We start from the raw sequence: 21,558 nt of genomic DNA, 5'->3' as shown, positions 1-21,558 counted from the left end.
GGGGGGAGGGCGGCGAGCCCTGCTGTGGCCCCGCTCTCCCCGGCGGCCGGAGCGCCGCGCCGCCCCCCTCCAGGTGCCGCCCCAAGCACCAGCTTGGGTGCCTGGTGCCGGCCCTGTTGGTGTGACAAAGGTGATGGCACTAGTCACTAAAAGGCACACATACTGTGGCAATGAGCAACATAGCAGTTCCTATACGTAAATAAAAATTAAAACATGAGAGCATCACATAATATACGCAAGTTTTATTTAAATTTTCAGAGTTGCCAGATGTAACTGGATTTCTAGAACTCTGTTTAGTGTCAGCAATAGCAACAACTGCATGTATTAAAATCCCCAGCACTGCAATGACAAAGTAAGGTGAAGGGAAGAACTAAGGTGGATGGGTTAGAAGCATTACACTGAATGAAAGAAGAAGAATATCCAAAGAAATGTTTAATGCCACAAATATCCTTTAACTTGTATTTTATTTTGGAAAGTATTAAATACTCTCAACAATTTTTCCTGATACAATAGGTTTGTTAAAGTGCCATTTAAATGCTTGTATTTGATTTTTTTTTTAAAGAATCCCTACTTAGATAAGTCATTTCTATCTACAGGATTTCAATAAACATGTTTGGTTTTATGCACACTACAGCAATACTATAAAAGTAAGTAAATTCACTTGCTCACATGCAACAATGATCCATTTAAGTTTCTCTCTCCTTAAATTTTGGCTGCCTGCCTTCTATTGGAATTCAAATCTACATTTTAGCTGTCAAGCTTCACTGAAATCTCTTCACCTGCTAAGAAATGGACCTGTGAAATTGAGCCTCTATCTGACTGCTGTAGAAGACAAAACACCACAACATGAATAAAGTACTATGTTGCACATGTAGGTTTCTTAAAAGGCTCGCAGTTGTTTTCACTTAAAACACCCATTGCAGTATTATGTAGAAATGATTTTTATTTTAAAATAGATAGTTAACTGGCATAAAGATTTGTGTTTTGGAAACCTGAAAAGTAGAACTATGATTTGGATTGTCTATACAATTAATCTGGGCTTTTTCCACTACAAGCCATACAATTCTTCTCAAACCCCAAGAGAATGAAACACAAGATTATTTAATTAACCAAGAAACAGTGAAACAAGTTCACAGATGGATTAGAATATATCCAATTTCTCCAGATTTGGGAGCCTAGGGCAAAAGCAAAGAAGAATTGTGAAAAGGAAGAGAGAATAAGATTGCAGGAAATTAACATACATACAAAATCAGTTTAACAAAACAGGAGTAACCCCCGCCTTTGCATGGCCCCAACATAGGAAGAGAAGTTGAACCAAGAGTCAGGAGTGCCCAGGGGATGGGCAACTCATTTACATTAAGTCCACACACATACACAGATCTGATAACTTTAGTTCATCCCACAGCCTCACACACCAGCCAGACCTGCTAATGTCATTTGGTAGGCTGTCCAGCTGGTGTCCATAACATTGTCGGGTTTCAATAGCCCAACAGACCACCCTTATGCGCTGAATACAGCCTGTGGAAGGTAGTTCTAAAAAACAAAAACAAAAATCTAGTAATTCTAGTTAGTTGAAATAATAATTTATTAATTAAAGAGACAGACACCTTACAAAAACAAAATATCACTCAAGTCTGCAAATTGTTTACTTACTATTTTAACAAGATAGTTACTATCCTTAAAAGACCACAGATTTAAAAAAATAATTTAAAGTTTGTTTTCTATGTGCACTGTATAGCACAATACTTCACTGTAGTCAGATTCCTGTTTGCCATAAGGCAGCATGCAAGACACCAATAAAACAGAAACCAAATAAAACAAACAAAAAAGTGGTTGTACTACCACAAAAACTGGCAAAAATTTAAGGGTTGGTGTATTGTTTGGAACCATATTTTTTAGCCACTGGTTGAAATGGATTACATTCCAAATTTTCAAATTGAGTGTCCTTTCACATTTCATCAGTCCTGGCCTGTTGTTCAAGTTAATCTTTAACTACTTACTTCCAAGGTTCTTTACTCTGTGTTTGAGCTTTTATGTGTGAGGGCACATGTGCCTAGTATTCACTCTGAGTGAATAAGATAATGTTAACTCTCTTGTTGTGCAGCTAAAAAAGGACTTACATCTGCTCTCTCTCCCTGATGTTAAGTGAGACAAACATCTAGCTAAAGGATAAATTAGTAATACCATTTACTTTCACGTGTCTAAAAGTCTTTCACTCTTCCTAGACAGGTGTAAGATACACAGTACAATCTTAGTTAAAGTCAAATGTCTGGGGAAAACTGTAATTTGTTCCGTTGAACATCAGTTTGCATGATAAGTGCTATACTACAACAGATGGTGTTACTGAAGAAAAAGTGATGACAAACCCAGTTCATGTTCTGTGTGTACTGTATTACTGTTTATTTACCATGATGTTATTTATTACAGAAAACTAAACTGAGAGTTGCAAGTAAAAATGAAGAGACAAGTTGAAGGTTTCATGAGAACGTTTATAATTAAGAGTAAGTTAAGTTTCAGATATTTAGTAACAGTCACTGTCTAGGCCACTGGACCTATTGCCTGGTGATCCAGGCCACTTGCTGGGTTACAGGGCCAGTCTTCTGCTTCAGAGTGGGAGCTTTGATACATGCTGTCTGTTTGACTCTCAGAAGATACAGGAAATGGAGCCCAGGGTCAGAGCTTCTACTTATTTACTCTGCCTCAGACCTAGAATTTTAGGGAAAGGAGGAAAATCCTCCCACCAACACATGCTCCCCCACTGGCCTGGAATCAGTCAAAGTGCTGGAGAGTGAGAGGCATCAAGGGTGTATACAAAAGGGGGCTGGTGAATAACACCAGTGTTTGTACATGACAGCAGGGGCAGGGCACAAGTATGTGCACCGAAAAAATGGGAATTGGGAGAGAGGTTGGGGATATGGAAAGAGAGGGAGGAAGAGAATGAAAACAATTCAGGAAGGAGGAAGAGAACATTACAGGGAAAGCAAGAGAATAAAGGGAGAGGGAAGGAATAATTAGACCAAGGGCTTTAACTTTTACATCGTACCACCTATAACAGAAAAAAACACAACAGAAACTAGAATGGAGAGAAGGGACAGAAAGCAGAAAAAGAAGAGAGAAAGCAACAGAGATAAAATAAAGTTAACTTGCTTTCATCTAATAACATTAAATGCCAAAAACGGAATGTTTGATACACAATTGAATGACCCATAAAAATCTTTACCATAAACCTAAAGTCTACCAGCACCATTTACACATTTACACACACACACACACACACTCTACTTTGGGGATACAGAGTTCCTACCTCTGCATCCAAGGTACTGCCTAGGCTACTTCTCGTGTTGGGAGGAGGATGGCCAGCTAATGAAAATAGTTTTTGCTTGGGAATAGCAACAGGGTGCCAAATTTGGACAGAATAAGACTTAGCGGAACCTGGCTGGGGGAAAGTGTCCATATCAACAAGTTGTGGGCTGATGAAAATACAGTATTTGCTCTGTATTTTCCAGTGTGGCCCTGCTAAGCATGTTAAGAACATAAGAACGGCCATACTGAGTCAGACCAAAGGTCCATCTAGCCCAGTATCCTGTCTGCCGACAGTGGCCAATGCCAGGTGCCCCAGAGGGAATGAACAGAACAGGTAATCATCAAGTGATCTATCCCGTCGCCCATTCCCAGCTTCTGGCAAACAGAGGCTAGGGACACCATGTTACCAGCTTGCTTACTTAACTGCTGCAGCACAAGACTTTGCATTGCTTTCAAGCTATAATGAACACTTTTAGAAGATTCATTTGGTTCTTAGCATTTAGCTGTTACATAGACCTTTCCATTTTTGAATGCCTGAAAAGCACTCAGCTTTGTCCCCCACTAACTGCTCACAAAGGGATCATTAGATAAAGTTATGATACCATATGGTGTAAATCTTTTCTTCCTGCAGAAAACAAGGATTTTCCTTTCAACTTTGTGCTTGATCTTATTTTTATCAACTAGCATAAATATCACTGAAACATTGCAACTGCTGAGAGATGTTGTTTATCTAGATAATATTTTAAAACTTATATTTTCCTCAAGATTTGTAGATTACTATAAGTTACAAATTCTTTCCTAACCCTATTTTTTAAGAAGGAGTGTTTTTGCCACAAAATACCCACAGACAGCTGATAAATCCTGAATTAGGTTTCCTGTACACTCACTGTGCTGTACATGTTTATAATTTCTGAACTTTACATTAGCCTATTAATCATTGCACAGTCGAGCTACTCAAAGGGCAAAACAAGTCAACATTTGGTCTCTCCAAAAAGCCGAATACCATTTATTGATTTAAGTCAATATTTGTTTACAATAAAATGTTTATTTTTTTCCAATTTTTTTGTTACTGTTGGCCCAGGGTATCCACCTTTGAAAGTCTTCTGAAGTGTTGACAATTTGGTCACGAAAGTTGCTACAGGGAGTTGATTGTTGAAAAGAGGGGAGAGACTCAACATTTTTGTAAACAAAGTTTCCTACACACTGCAGCAACTTTCTGCTAAGGTCAGGTCTAAGGCCCATCAAAACCAAGTTACAAAATCCCCTTTCATTTCTATGAGATCATGATTTGGCCCTGATGCATCAGTGTGGGGACATGTTTAGATCCCAACTTTAGAGACAGAACTACCATGCAGTGTGGTAGTACACACCAAATAACCAACTGCAAGCTCATCCAGGAGGGGCAGGGGAACCTGGCAGTGGCAAACAGTAACCACCGTTTCCTACCCACCCATTAACTGTCTCCCCAAAAACCCACATGGATCCACTGCTGAAAGTAGAGCAGTGACAAACCCTTCTCCCCCACCCTGCAAAAGCCTACCTGCCCTTGTGATCCCTGCTCAGTGGAACCCTTCAGGGACTATAAGCCCTGCTCTGACAACAGCAATCTAGCACCTACTTGCCCTAAATGGACCAAGGAAGAGCTGAGGAGCTGCAGAGGAAGAAAAACTGGAAAAAGAAAAAGTTGATTTAACTCCACATTGGGATTTTACTGAGTCTCTCTTTATCTTGCTACTCTTTAATAAGGAGCCTTAGTTATCTTAAAGGGTTGCTCTACTACAGAGTACTGATTTTAAACCCATGATTATTATTCTATGTTAATATTGCATTATCACTTAAAAGCCACAGTGTTGTAGGCACTGTACAAACATATAATAAATGACAGCTACTAGCTCAATGAGCTTACAATGTGAAAGACACAATTCTGCTTCGTGAATTGCTACTCCTCTATTCATCTGGGACCACTAAAATATTGCCACTATTCATATCATCACGGGGAAAGCAGGGAAGTGGATTTTGTACACGGGCTAGCAGATTTTCAGGATGATTTTGAAAGTCTGCTATAATTCCATTTATTAGCCATTAATATGTATATATATTTTAATATTCTGGGCCAAGATGTAAATGTTCCAGCTCACAAAGTTAGTGAGATTGGCATGGCATTGTACGAGTTGCATAAGTGCAGGCCCTCCCTTTCAATACTGAGGAGAAATATGTCACTAACTTTTCTCCTGTAGCCACCAGCCCTCCCAATGTGCTGCTCCCTTCACTGATGTAGCATTTCCCATTAATCAGTAAGGAAAAGCAACGCAACTTGAACGGACAATGGTCCTGACACTGATTGACAAGAGGTAATGCGTCCAGCAGAGCTCATCAGGAGAATGGACAAAGAAAGGTGCAAGAGGTGGGTAAGAGAAAAAACAGGAGGAGGAGATGGAGACAGAAAATGCATCTTGGTTAGTACATTAACTCTTGTCAGTCACAGACAAGGAGAGCAGATTCAGGCATCAGGAAGTGGCAGGAATGACAGGCTAGGCCCAAACCACCTACCTTAAAATAGGAAAACAGATTTTAAAAAATAGCACTGAAGGTAAATGAGGAAAGAAAAGAAGGGACAGCCTCATTCCTTTTCACATTCAAATGCCCGGTCGAAAAGGGACCCTGGCGGCCAATGGGAGCTGAGAGGGCGCCTAGGAGCCAGAGGGAGAAGTTGCTGCTTCCTGGGAGCCACCTGAGGTAAGCACCACCCATAGCTTACACCCCCTCCCAAGCCCCAACCCTGAGCCCCCTCCTGCACCCAAACTGACCCACCCCTAAGCGCACACCCCCAGCCCAGAGCCCGTATCCCCTCCCACACGCCAACCCCCAGCATCAGCCCGGAGCCCCCTCCCATGCCCCAACCCCCTGCCCCAGCCTGGAGCCCTCTCCTGCACCCCAACCCCTCATCTCCAGCCCCACCCCAGAGCTCGCAGCCAGAGCCCTCACTCACTCTCGCACCCCAACTCCCTGTCCCAGCCCGGTGAAAATGAGCCAGTGAGCAAGGGTGGGGTAGAGCACAAGACGGAGGAAGAGGGGATGGAGTGAGTGGAGGCATGGCCTCAGAAAAGGGGTGGGGCAAGAGTGTACGTTTTTCTGCAAATAGAAAGTTGGCAACCCTAGCTGTATCCCCCATTCTTTTGGTGTTCAATTGAACAACAAAAATTAGCTTCCAATACTCTTTGGAGAAATCAGATAAGATACCATTGAAGATATAACATTTGTTTTGCTATTGTTTTTAAAAAAAAAAAGGAATTTTCAGTAAAATATTAAGTCAAATTACTATCTCTATTAGTTAGCCATTTACTTAAGTTCTAACAATAGGTTCTGCTTAAAATGTATTTTCTAATATTATTTTAGTTATCACCATAGTCTCAGAGATTCCATGGTGACAGAGACAGTGAGCGTATTTAACTCATCATGAAGGACACACGCAGTTTATTTTCGAGGCGGCATTTTAAACAGAGTTTCACCTTGTGACAGTATCCTGAATTAGCAGAGTTATAGCCAAGCTTGTCTCCTTGTATAGGGCATGGAGCTCAAAGACTCCAGTAGAGGAATGTCTAGCCATCTTCTGGCTTGAGTTCATCAGTTTCGCTATGGACAGTTGCTATAATAAAAAATCATGTTTGCACGTCTGTATTTACAACTGCCCAATCTTTGTGAAAAAACTTTCAGGAACTATGATGTCAGCAGCATTTGTGCAGAAAACATGTATGCTAGCATTGGCCTTCTGGCATTTCTTGAGCCTTTTTTTTTTTTTTTTTAAGTATCAGAAACGGTAGAGTCTGCATACTTCCTGAATCAGTGTGATAGAACGTGCAGAATGAGATCTCTTTTGATAAATTAGTTATTGATCGAATGAGCAACTAGACATGGGGTTCTCAAACTGCGGATCGGAACCCCTCATGGGGTCACAAGGTTATTACATGGGGGGTCGTGAGCTGCCAGCCTCCACCCCAAATCCAGCTTCGCATCCAGCATTTATAATGGTGTTAAATATATAAAAAAAAAATAATAATTTATAAGGGGGAGGGCACACTCAGAGGCTTGCTATGTGAAAGAGGTCACCAGTACAAAAGTTTGAGAATCACTGAACTAGACAGAGGAATAAGTGTATTGTAATGCTTTGGGTACACTTCAGCCAAAAAGAAGCCAATGTTACAAACTGAAACTCCTCTCACTTTTATAAGTTTCAGGTATCTCTTCAAGGAAACCTCATGGAAAGGATTTAATAACTACAATCTGAGTAGGCAAAACCTGCGTCCAACTTCAAATAAAGCCCCAATTATGTAATTAGCTTCACGTAAGCAGACCCCTTCTCAAAACCCCACTGAGTCAGTGAGGTTCTGCATGGGTTCAGAGGTCCATCTTCGTGGTTCTCTGTGCAGGACTGAGATCTGGGACTGCATATTTAGAATTCAGCTCAGCTGTCAGACTGTGGGTCATCCAACCATCTGTGGATTTTACTCTGCAAAGCATTTTCCAGGCAGCAAGCTCATCAATGATGTATTGAGCTTTTTAAAATGTTATGCTTAAAGTCAAAATGTATCTGTCACCTTTTCTCTGCATGCCTCAATTTGCTTGCCTTGCAAGTGTTTCATCATGACTGTTGTGATGCCCTCTGAGCCTGTGTTTCGGTGTATTATTAGGTTTTGAGCTCGTCTTTAGCAAGATCTGCCTCCCAGACAGTAAACAGCTCCACACGTATTGTGACAAATACTGCAACCGTCTGTAGTATCTTTGGGGGAAAATATTGTATTACGTTTATGAATGGTTTACATATCAGCTATTGTATGCAACTCCCAGGGGCTGGTTTGCCACAGCTTCTCCAGGAACTAAAAACGGGATGGGTGGTATATTTAGTAATGCAAATCACTCAGGCTGTAAACACCTCAAGAGAGGTACCACCCTCTGGGTGGTTTTGCATATATTGGTTCAAACAAGGTTTTCCAGAGACTAACAGACAAAGAAAGGGCTTTTTGTACAAACAGCCTGAGTTTAAACTGGTTCGGCACCTTCTTTCTGATCCAGAAAACGGATAGGACCTTCTGTTCAAGGGGGGCTCCCAACCCTTGTGGAAGGGTTGGAAAGACTTTGGCCTACTAGCAGCAAAGAGTCCTGTGGCACCTTATAGACTAACAGATGTATTGGAGCATGAGCTTTCGTGGATGAATACCCACTTCGTCGGATGCATCTCACGAAGTGGGTATTCATCCAGGAAAGCTCATGCTCCAATACGTCTGTTAGTCTATAAGGTGCCACAGGACTCTTTGCTGCTTTTACAGATCCAGACTAACACGGCTACCCCTCTGATACTTTGGCCTACTAGAGCCCCATAAGACTCATGGGTGATCTCTGGTAAGCTTTCAGCATGTAGCAACTTTTATTCTTTATCTGTTTTCTCTGTAATGCTTTTACCTTAAGAATAAATGTGCTTGCTTAGGAAGAGCTGTGCAGTCACTTGTAACAGCTGGCAATATAGTGGTCATAGCTCTCAGAGAAAGAGCAATGCACAATAACTGGCTTTTGGCAGACTGGCTTGCTGGAGATAGCACAGTGGAGGTCAGGGGGCTGTGCAGCCTTAAAACAGTCAGAAGGAAGTGGTACAAAGGTCCTTGCCCACAGACAGATGACCACTGCAGATCTGCGACCTGACTGGGTATTCCTGGAGTGGACCACAGAGGGGGATACAGTTGCAGTTACTCTGAAACTGTGACACATCTCCGCTCTCTCTCTCTTTCATAGCCTAAACAAATTCAAACATGGAAGCCTCTGACCAAATACCATGACTGGACACTGTACATTCAGATAACCCAATTGCTATGTAAGGTTACCATACAATGGTCCATATTAGCTCTACTGTGCCCTGCTGCTCAGTGCTTGCCATTCCACATATATTACTGATAATGTGGTTATTTTAAAAAAATCATATTTTATGGATAAATGTTTGACAAATTCAAATCACATTCCTCACAAACCTAATGAGAACATATAATAGGCACTGGACGTGATTCCAAAAAGTGGTGAGGATCTGCTAAATCAATATATTTTTGCCTGCTCCATCAACCTGAAAAAGTTCTCCAGAGGATACATAGTTGTTTTCACATGGAATACAATTTGGCAAAGGTAGGTATGGAAGAGATCTGAATTTTCAGTTCTAGTATAGGTCACCTTTGATGGTCATCACAGCTGCTTACATAGCAGTCACTGGAACCTTCCTATTGTCACAGCAATTTAAGTGCATTTCATGTTAATTTAATTATTCTCTCACATCTGTATAATCTCTGGTAAAATCTATCACAGCACTTTTTTTCTTTTGAAACAAAGTATTTCATAATATTTCAGAACCCCCAACTCATCCAACCCCCCGCTCCTTGTCCCCTAACCGCCCCCTCCTGGGACCCCCGCACCTAACTTCCCCCCAGGACCCCACCCCCTATCCAACCACCCCTGCTCCCTGTCCCCTGACTGCCTGACCCCTATCCACACCCCCGCCCCCTGATAGGCCCCCCGGGACTCCCACGCTTATCCAACACCCCCCTCCCGTTCCCCGTCCCCTGACTGCCCCCCCCAGAACCTCCGCCCCATCCAACCGCCCCCTACTCCCCATCCCCTGAGACCCCCTGCCCCTTATCCAACCCCCCGGCCCCCTTACTATGCCGCTCAGAGCAGCATGTCTGGCCGCCGCGCCACCCAGCCAGAGCCAGACACACTGCCACGCTGCCCTGCAGGAGCACACAGCTCCACTGCCCAGAACACTGTCCGCGCAGCGGCATGCCTGCGGGGGAGGGGGGACAGCAGGGGAGGGGCTGGGGGCTAGCCTCCCTGGCTGGGAGCTCAAGGGTCGGGCAGGACAGTCCCACGGGCCGAATGTGGCCTGCGGGCCTTAGTTTGCCCACCTCTGTACTAGAGAGACAAGGTGGGTGAGGTAATATATCTTTTATTGGACCAACTTCTGTTGATGAAAGAGACAAGCTTTCGAGCTTTCACCGTCAGAAGTTGGGCCAATAAAAGATATTACCTCACACATCTTCTCTCACCAATATCCTGAGACCCACATTGCTACAACACTGCAGTCAAAATACTAGTCATTTATCACATTATAAAAAAACAAAACACACAGTGATTTTTCTAAGAGACAAAGAAAAGCTGATGATCAAGCTGTTGAACGATAAAGGAAACGGAAATATGCCTGATTTATACCGGTGTAACTGCGAGCAGAATTTGACCTGATGTCTAGCATAGGTATGTCTACCACACAGGACCTTCTCTCACTAGGTTATTTAAACTTCTTTTAAAAAAATATTTATTGTTTTACAGTATTAACAGGGATGGAAATGAGAGAATGGGAGCACTCAGCAAGAGAGAATATAAGAGGGATGAAGAGTATTGTAGGGCCTTACAGGTAATTACAAGACACTTGACTTCAATGTAGGAGAGAAGGGTGATGCAGTCAGACTGGTGAGCTAAAATTATTTTAGTGGGTGCATTTTGTATGAACGGGAAAGGGGTGGCGGCTATTGAGTGACAAGGAAGAGGTTACAGAGATCCTGACTCAAAAGGAGGGTGTGGATCTGAATTTTAATTGCGTAGACAGAGAAAACAATTGATCACAGAAAGATTTTGTAGGAAGAACTGGCAAGGTATGGACATTTCCTGAATGTGGAGCAACAAGAATGGGAGTGGAAGATGACCCCAGGTTACAGGCCTGGGTGATAGGCAGGACTGTGGTGTGCATAAACAGTGACACAGAAGTGGTGGGGTGTTCCTTTCCTCCTGTTGTCTCTTGTGCTGAAGACATTGTAAATTGACCTCCTGTACTACTATTAATTTATGGTGACTGTTTCAAAGCATCAACATTTCAAAACATTTTATTTATTTTATATATATATAGAAAATAAACCTAATGCTGCCATCTTTATACATCACAAAGGAGCAGTAAAGGACACAGCACATGTAAATAAATGCCTCTTAAAATCTTTTTGACTCAAAAACAAAATTGCTTCAGTAAGTGTGTTAATGTACTGAAAGTTTAAATAAGGTTTTTTTTTATACACACAGGTGAACATTTTAAAGAATAGAAGCCTGAAATTAAATTCCTACGTCTGTATTTAGGCATCTAAGAGTGGGATTTTCAAAAGCACTTAAGTGGCTTGGGAGTATAAGTCCCACTGACTTCAAACCTCACAGGAGGAGTGTAGCCAGGTTAAACATTTCAGTTTTCTTGATTTGTAGAAAAAGAACGTATTTGAAGATGGTATTGGTTCCGAATAGAACACAGGCTATTGGCTTATCAGTTTATGTTGTTTGTTGTGACGGCTGTAAGCATGGAAACTTCCAAGACTACTCTATTGAGATGTGCCACACACTCGACACATATTGATTCAATAGCCTATGAATATGCTAAGTGGAGTGTGTATCTTTGTGTTCTGGATCACTGGGTGGGTTTACTGTGGAATCTGGCATTGATGGAATGTATTTACTACAAATTCCAATGCTGGTTATGCACATGCCCAACACTTTGAATCTTCAGTATCAGGAGATAGCAGGACAGCAATCGCTGAACTAAACACCAGCTTTCTATGGGGATCACAGTGGGTTGCAGGAGGAAACTGCAGCCTAAATCTCCTATCTAGAGGAAGAGGAACACAAGTTCCCCCTCTGAGAAAGTCTAAAGGCCCCAGAACTGACACACATGGCGGTAGCCATGTGATAATATAGTGTTTACCAGTGCCCACCCTTCATAAAGCAGAGCATTTATTCAGAACAAACTCATTACAGAGAAAACATATCTTAAACAATGAACAGTCTGGACTCATGCTAAGCTTACCAGGTATTATCTGTCATGCGCATGGGATGCTGGCAGTTCTGTACACAAGTCTGTCAGTTCTTTGTTCCACAGTGAGTCTGCCCTGAGCCAGGTCAGGCTGACCCTTTATACACAGTTTTTGACACCTTTTTCTCCCAGGCCTTCTGACCTAGGTAAAACTAATCTCTGCCACTTTCCCCAGGGACCAAAGCTTCAAAGGGCTGGGTATCTGCATACCTGGCATTGGGAATTTGCAATAATTACCCCCTTCCTCCACCCAGTGATTCCATAGGAAACCCACTCAGAGAGCCAGGAACACAAAGATATATTACACTTATTGATACAATAGTCCATGAATTTCCTGTGTGCCCATAGCATCTGGCACATCTCAATACATTAGTCTTTGAAGCTTCCATGCTAACAAGGTCTCAAATCTGTCTCACCGTTCTCATAGTTAAAGTGTTAATGAAGCCCTAGACTTGTCTTTCTCTGCACAGATGAGCATTTTAAGTGTGAAACTCTCATTTTTAGAAAAAAATCTCCAGGTAAAATCTAAAATTCTATTAACAATTAGGAAACTAAAGAAACAAGTACAAAACAGCCACTTGAGCACTTTAAGAAAGTAAAGTTCTACCAACATGTACATACATTTTTTTTAAATTAAAAATTGATTTTTAAGTCATGGGTTGTTGTTTTTTTTAAGTTAGTCAGACTGAGGATTATAAAACCTATTTATAGGAGATCAAAATAATTACATTAGTTGTGAACATTTACTTCATCCTCCTGATGTCATTTTAGGACTATGTGACTGCCCATGAATATAAAAACAACATGCCTTTATTCTCCTTAAACATACAGAATTATGTATTCTTAAAATCATTGATAATTTGCCTTATATTGCCACCAGAGAAGTATTTTATATTGGTTGTTACAGGAATATTTATGGTAGCATCAGTGATGTGAAAAGCTATTAAAAGCAATCACACAAGATCTGGCGTGGTGACAATGGTGAAAACATTTTGAAAGAATGAAAAAGCACTGGAGGCAGAGTTTGCAACAAATAGTTTCCAAACCAAACACCCACTTGAAACTGGACAACTTAACATGTTACAACAAAGTGCCTGCCCACAAAACCATGTAAAGTAAAAGGTGAAATGTGAGTCAGTGTCCCTCCTTCCCTCCCTCCCTTTCTCTCTCTCTCTCTCTCTCTCTCACACATGCCCCCCACATCCACCGGTAGACCTCCCTCTGCTGGCTTGACACTCACCAGGCTGCTGTGTTTGGGCCCCCTGTGCTTTAAGCCTCCTGAGTCTGAAGAAGAGAGTCCAGGCACTGTCTCTTACCACGGTCTCTAGGCATACTGTCAGAGAGCAGATCTCTGTCTTAGGATGACCATACGTCCTGTTTTGGCTGGGACAATCCCTTTTTTAAGGGCAGACACGGGCATCCCAAAGTTGCCAAGAGCAAAGGGACAAATGCCCACTTTTGCCAAAAAAAAAAAAAGTGGGGTATGGGAAGAATGCCAGCCCCACGCGGGGGGAGGAGGCAGGCAGGGCTCAAGCGAGCAGCGACGCCAGCCTCAACGTTTGGGAAATATGGCCACCCTTTCTGTCTAGCACCCCTTTCTAAGAGCTGAGGCCTTGTGGTCCACTGCCTACCAGGGCCGGCTCCAGGCACCAGGCACCCAAGCTGGTGCTTGGGGCGGCACCTGGAGGGGGGCGGCGGCGCGGCGCTGCGGCCGCCGGGGAGAGCTGGGCCACAGCAGGGCTCGCTGCCCTCCCCCCGCGCTCTGGCCGCCCTCCCCCCGGCCACCGGGGGGAGAGCGGCAAGCCCCTGCCGGGGCTCGCCGCCCTGCACTCTGGCCGCCGGGGGGGAGAGCCGAGCCCCAGCCGGGGCTCGCCGCCCTGCCCCCGGCGCCCTGCCCCCCCCCCCTTCCCCCGCGGGGGGGGAAGGGGGGGGCGGCCGGAGGCTTTTTCGCCTGGGGCGGCGAAAAAGCCAGAGCCGGCCCTGCTGCCTACACCCTCTGAGTAATGCTGGCTCCCCAGACTCCCCAGTGGCTTAAGCACACCATCTCTCAACTGCAGCCCTGTGGGTGCTCCAGGTTCATAGTTTAACTCTTCTGGGATACACAACAGCCTATGCAGACAGACACACAGACAGACTTTGCATAGGATTCTAAGGCAAATTACCCTTTACTTAAATAACACAAGAAATATACAGATCTATACAAAATAATAAACACACCTGTACACATTTCCCTGCCTCAGCTTTCTCGCCATGCTGAAGAGTTCTTTAGGTTTAGGGTAGAGTCTTCTCAGGAGTCCAGAATCACCCCTCCTGTAGTTCAGGGCTTCTCCTCTGAATCATGGAGCCTCCCCGCCCCCACCCCCAACCCCTGCAATCCATGCCCATGCTTCCTCTAAAATGGCAGGTGAGAGACCCTTTCTTTTATAACCTTCTGTTCCCTTTGGCAGTAACATAACTATCGGGCTTATTAGGGGAGCAGGTGATCCCTTGTTCTGTGCCCCCCCCACCCCATAGTTCAGACTTGAAAAATTGGCTTGCCCTAGGCAGTAGCCATCTCTTTGTCCAAGGGTGCGCCATTTGAATGGACAATCACAGTTTAACAACCCTCTGTTGTTAGCCCTGTGCAAGAATTTCTCTTGTTACCCACTGTGGGTTTTAGCTTAATATGGAAAAACAAAGACAGCTGAGAAGGCAAAGACGAGCCTTACAATCCAAATAGAGTTTGCACCCTGAAACTGACGTTTACAGAGTTAATAATCTCAATCAGAATTCATAAGTGGTACCCTGTCAGATTCCCCAAATTGTCACGTACAGAGTAAGTAATACGTTCCTACCTATTAATAGAAAAGGAAGCAATGGATCTGATAAGGGATGCCACCGCTCCAACTTTACCAGCTTCAACTGCTCCCAGTAATCTGTATTTGACAGTTTCTTCATAACTGATGAAAGGCTGGTTGTAAACAACAATCTTCCCCTTGGCGTCTTGAGCTCTTTTGTGCAGTTCATCAAAAGAGGTGACCACTAGGACTTCAGCAGTAATTCCTAGAAGTAAACATCACAGTAGTTTTAGATGTGTTATCCTATCACCAGCCCCAAGCCACTTTGGCACATACAAAAATACACGTCATGTACAGCATGTGTAATGCAAACCAAGAAGAGGAGGTCAAACATGAAAACCTCTTACTGGAAAAGATAGCATGTAAAGTACTTCCTCAGAGAAGGTTATTCAAAATGTATAACCATGTCCTTAGTATAAATCATGCTATCAGCTGATGTTAAAATTGAACATGAAGGCAAGAGAAGATGTGAGAAAAGACTTTTTCCAAATAGGCTTTAATGCATGAATGCAATTATTTAAAGTGCAAAAAACATTTTGAAAGACTTTCTATGGCATTTATAAAACAGATATGTAATCTTCTCTTGTAATTGTTCTGATATGTTGCTAAACAACTTAGACTGACATCACACATATGAAAATACATAGTTTTGGAATGATACTCTTAGAAACTGATGCATTCCATGAATCAAGCTTTTCACAAATGGTTAATGTGAATATTTACAATTCTTGAAGATAAACTGGCTGTAAAACCCTTTGTAATATATTTAAAATAAAACACACTTCTCATGCTTAATCTACAGTACAAGTTAATTGCATCACAGAGGAAAATTTACCATATTTTTCAAATGAAATATTTTGAAATTTTAGAAATTGTCTAAGGAAACAAAGGAATTTAAAAGTAAGCAGGTTCTCCCATACCACAGAAAGTTTCCCACATCTCAGAACATTCATTTGGAGATTACCCTTAAATGTCGATTTCACCACAAACATACAAAGCCACATCAGTAAGAATCGATATTTACAGCTAGGCAAAGAAAGAAAAATGTCGCTTGAAAACTCAGTCAAATCCAGTGATTAGACTTTTGGATTAGGTTTGTTACAAATGGACTAATGAATGAATAGTGAGAATGGGTATGATCTCTTGATTTAAGGATATTTACTTTGTATATTTTAACATGCTATGTTGACAATTTGTGTTCATAACAGTTTTTATAAAGGTTTAATTTTTTGAATCTCAACGTCTATTACCATTAAATAAATGTCTGACCCTCCCATAATTTCCTGTAACTATGAAAATTGGGGGAAAAGATCAAAATCTAAAAAAAATGCTTAAAAACAAACAGATATCTGTCAAAATTATTTTGAATATTGAATTCTACCAAGCCCAATGGATTGCTTGGCTTTTGAGAAATCATTCACAAAATTTGACCACAATGCTTAAGATCCAATCCTGTGGATTGGTTACAGTGATAAGTGGAAACTGTTTAACAACCAGGACCAGACTTTGCTGCTAAATATAGAAGCAGTATGGATGCCTGGAGTTTTAGTGCTGTACATTTGACCAAGAAGCCACAAAACACGTCAGTAAAAACAGAAAGTAACAACAAATGCTTGGCCAGCTTGGTTTGCTCCACAAGTTATTGCAAAATTTTAAAAAGCTAGGTATCCTTGCAAGTCTTAAATAGCTCACTATAAAACATTATTAAAATGTTATTTGGGAAAGCTTTTAAGTTAATTGCATATGTTAAAGAATTCTTAATGTTGTTATCTGATGTGCACTGCTAGACTCTCTCTCAGCATCAACTTATCCAAGTTAAATGCTCACTTTGTGGTTTTTTGGGTTTGTTTTTTTAAGATCAAAACAGTATAAATTGCCTTCCACTCATGAAAGAAAATGTTTCATATCAAAAAAGTCTGTTTCTTAAAATACACAGTTGTAAGAATGCAGCAGGCAACTATTGATGGGGGGGGGGAGAGACGAGTTTTAGCTGCAGAACTACCCTCATGTGAAAGGTGTGAAAATTTTAATTGGATAGCTGTTCAAACTTCTAGCTTTACAGAAAGGGCCACGGCAGGCCAAACCAAAGTATTACCTTCAAATTTTACTGAAGTTATAGTTGGCTTGTAGGTGAAGTGTACTGATAGGCTCCAGCTGCTTCTAATGAACTACAGATTGAACTGTATACCTAAGGAATGTCCCAATGACAGGATCATTCTGAAGTCTGGAACTGTGCCACTGGAAATAAAGCCAGGTATCTGCAAAATTTCATTTTCCACTAGAAAAATCAAGGTTACAGCAGGCTGGTACTGCAATCCGCACTTCATATTAGCTTTCGTAACAGATGAGAGAAAATGACACCGTCTATCTCACCCCAATGCTCCACTTAGATGCCATACCAAGCATCAGAACGACATGCAATGTACTATTGATTGCTCATCAAGGGAAGCAAGGAATGGAACTGCTCTTGGCACTGCCTTACTGCATTAATGAACAAAAATATAATCTCTGATTTTTTTTTTTTTTTAAGGGAAGGTACTTGCTATCTCTCGCAACCTATAACTCCCTAAGTAAATTCATGCAGAATTACCTTTATGATCTTCAGAGAAGCTAGGTATCAAGGAGCTTTGTACTGTGGAGTCTTATTTTTTTATTCCCAAGAAAGAGAACGCAGAATGACAAACTTAATTCGCTAGCTTTATACTTCTACTTTTGATTGTTCCCAAATAGGTTTGCTTTATTTAGCCTTTGACAAAATAAAACAAAGTTTCTCTTTGTATGTTTAACTTAATGGCAGCATGATATACATAAAGTATCAATTACAGTACTTTCCACAGTACAACCCAACTTCACTCCTGTGTAGCTGCCGACTAATTCAGTGTCTCATTAGCATATTTAGATCACATTCTATAGCATATCAGTCGTATCTATTAACAAGGTAATAGAAGCATTTCACTAAAAGAAACAATAGGGTTTCAGCTGTGAAGGTAACAATGAGACCAAAGGCCAAGTAGTTCATCCCAAAGAGGAGCAAGTCTGGATTGCTGTCAAAAAATGGGGCACTGCCTCATATAATACCTTACTGAAGCTTTTTATTCTTTGGTAATAAACAGTCCCTCATCCCCAAAAACTTAGTGTCTCACCACTCTATTTTCTTGGTGAATTTATAAAGACATTCTTCAATCCATTTCTTATTTCTACCATTGTCTGTCACAGAAGTCAGCTGCAAGCTGCACTGTGGATAAGCTCAGACAACCTATATGATGAGGTAGCTGGACTGCTCATACTACAGAGGACAGATAAACTAAAAAACACATGGGGGTGAAGAAGAGTGAGTGTCATTTTCAGAGACTGGCCAAGAAAAGGGAATAGATGGTACTGAGGGGCTGAGAAATGAGACGTGTTTACTCTGGATGAGGTTGAAGCCCCCCATGGCAGACACTGTTGGTGGGTGTTACACAGTACATGCCTATACAGCAAGGGTACGTCTACACTTACCGGAGGGTCCGGCGGCAGGCAATCGATGTTCTGGGATCGATCCCGGAAGTGCTCGCCGTCGACGCCGGTACTCCAGCTCGCCGAGAGGAGTACGCGGCATCGACGGGGGAGCCTTCCTGCCGCGTCTGGAAGTTCGGACTAAGGTACTTCGAATTCAGCTACGTTATTAACGTAGCTGAATTTGCGTACCTTAGTCCGAAGTGGGGGGGTAGTGTGGACCAGGCCCAAGTGAAGGTGGGACTGTAACATGGGTAGACATACCCGCACTATATTTAATCTAATTAGGACGTGTAGCAATCATGAAGATGTGGCAGCACAGGCTTCAGCATGGGCTAGCCACCCCAGTACAAGCCTGCTGGGGTCCCTATGTACATACTTGCATTGCTAGCCCCCAGGGCCACAGAGGTTTTGGGGGACCCAGGGCAAAATCTGAAACCGAGGCCCACCACACTCCAGAAAAACAAACTTACTACTGAAGGGAGACCCTGGGGCACGAGGGGGTTGCAAAGTGAGCCTGCCTGCACCCACCCCCAGCAGCAGCTCCTATGGCGTGGACCCAGTTCCCTGTTCAGGCGTTGCAACCTTGCCCATGGGATTGCAGCACCACTCAGATTTGGCCTGGCCACACCTCACCATCATGATGGAGAGACACTCGGGCCAAATTTGAATGAGTGCCATTGCGACCTGGCCCGTGGGGTTGCAGCATCACTCAAGTTTGCACCAGGTCACAATGCTGCTCAATTTAGGAGAGCCCAGGACAAACTGCCCTTTTTGCATCCCCAAACTGTGGGCAACACTAGTAGCCAGTGCAGAAGCCCGTATCACCATGTCTTCACTACTATTGTTACCTATTCTAGCTAGTTTAAAGCTAGCATGGCTATGCCTACCCATGCTACAGTCGCACCTTCACTTGCACCGACTACCCAATATGAGGCAAATTACATAAGTCATAGGGCATACAGCTATTGGGGTGAGCCACTACCCAACCAAATCCACTCAAACCCATGAGGCTCCTCCAATTTTTCCAGATGAAATAATAATTAGGGCCATGTTATAAATGGGGGGTGGGAAAATGAGGACAGTGGAAAACAGTGGGAATAAGCGGACTGGAAACAACCTTCTACTGCAGGCCAACTTTTATACAAAAGATTTCATTGCACAAATGTAGGTTCATAACTAATGCTAAAAGCCTGGCTAATACAAAAGTTTGCCACAGCACACAGGTAACTATAGTAGACTCTGCATTAGCAAAGTCTTAAATCCTTGTTTAGTCAGGAAGGCTGATTAGAACTATTCATTCACAGCCCAGGAAAGGCTAATAAACAAATCCTACCTGTAAATCTGATTTCTGCAAAGTTGTCATAACACCACATGTCTGACACCTGTCATGAAAATTCTCTCTGGAGATTCAGCTTCCAGCACCAGCCTGCCAGATGTGACACCAGAAGCAGATCAGTTCAGATCGATATATGTAGAATTACCCCAAAAGACAATTTACTCACCCCAAGGTTAAATCCTTTAACCACTTAAAATCATTGTAGTGGTCAACACCTAGTACCCTGAACTGGACAGCTGTTTGTATCATCAATGAGTTTCAGATTACAGTAATAATGAAAGGTATGTTTACTCCCAATTATAGGAATTCAAGAATTCACAAATCTCTACCAGGCAGCCTGATGGCAACTTTTTTATAGACAGACATTCTCTCACTTCCAACAGACCATTGATTCTAAGAGAAACTCCCTGGCAAGACAAGGTTGAATTCACAGTGTGCTAAGCATCAGAACTGTCTTCTAGCTCGCTTCTACTCTCTTCAGAGTATTTATAATTAAAAAGCAAATACCTATTCTTACATATATACAGATTTAAAATAGTCAGTTACAGTCAATCTAATTATATATTCAAATAAGAGGTTAGCAGTATTGAAGTGAAATGGAATGTGTGTCTTTTTTAAATTGTTGGGGCTATTAATTTCCTAGCTACTCAATTAGGACCCAAAGCCTTTTCAATGAGCATTTTGTCATTGTCTTGAACAAGGACAGGCTTTTGGAGATCTACTTACAGAAACAAATGCAATCCTCATTGTTATGACAACGTTTTGGCAAGTGAGCTGCTCAAAGCTGCAAACAATCCACAACTTCATCTATTTCAAACTCTGCTAATATGGGATTGTGATTTCTTTTACAAAGCACACCATGGAATGGCTATTCTGCTGATCTAGACACACAAAATCTCATTGCCAAATAAATAAATTGGCATACCAGCCAATTTTTGCTCAGAACAGGTGCCATACTTCTAGGCCTACATGTAAGAAAGCAGCAGATTCCATCACCCAAGCCTGCATTAAACTTCCCTGTCCATTACACAGTTTTACTTTCACCACATAACAAAAAAAAGTAAACTATTGCCTGAAATACTGATACAAAAATCAATGACATCTAGCTCACAGACTCAGAACCCCCACCCACCCCAGGACCAGAGCAAGGGCCACCCAGCCTGAAGCACACACCACCACCCTAGCTGTGGAGGGCTAAGGGGAGAAAGAGTAAGGCCAGAGACAGCCATCAGAAGCTAAAAGACTCTCCCAGCAGTAGGTAGAGGAACAATGACAGAAACAGCAGCAAAGTAAGGGCTGGAGGCTGTGAGGCCTAGCCAAAATCTTCACCATCAGCGATGTCAGACTGTGCTTTCTTTCATTTGGATTCAGAATATTTTTTTTACTTCTCTGCTGCTTGGCTGTTTCCTGTGAGTCTTTCTCAGATTTCTCTCTGGCCCCATCCCAGCCCTCATGCTTCACGCTCCACTCACACCCACCCACAGAGCTGGCCCAATTCTCTTCACTCCCTCGTCTTCCCAGCCTCCCTTCCATTCCACCCCCATCAATGTACCCCTTCCCTTCCTTCTTTCCCCAACTCCAGTGCTCCTAGTAACATCCCATCTACCATCCCCCTCCTGCAGATCTGGAAAACTAAAACTTGGCACTAGGATGATGTTTGCCAGGAATCTGTTAGACATATCTCTGTATGTTGCACTTCTGTCCCTCAC

At 42.5% G+C, this 21,558-nt stretch overlaps 1 protein-coding gene across 1 annotated transcript in view; it reads right to left on the bottom strand.

The window, feature by feature from the left end:
* Nucleotides 1-21,558, bottom strand: part of CPQ (carboxypeptidase Q) — a 293,090-nt gene that overhangs the window by 216,475 nt on the left and 55,057 nt on the right. Inside the window, exon 3 of the mRNA XM_026659134.2 lies at nt 15,013-15,220. Within this exon, the coding sequence (XP_026514919.1) occupies nt 15,013-15,220 (208 nt within the window). The remainder of the gene's footprint in view (nt 1-15,012; nt 15,221-21,558) is intronic.

This window comes from Terrapene carolina, unplaced genomic scaffold (assembly GCF_002925995.2).
Source record: "Terrapene carolina triunguis isolate 2854851 unplaced genomic scaffold, T_m_triunguis-2.0 Scaffold58, whole genome shotgun sequence".
Taxonomy (NCBI): Eukaryota; Metazoa; Chordata; order Testudines; family Emydidae; genus Terrapene; species Terrapene triunguis.
The sequence above is the reverse complement of the archived record's forward strand: the minus strand, read 5'-3'. Positions and strand labels throughout refer to the sequence as shown.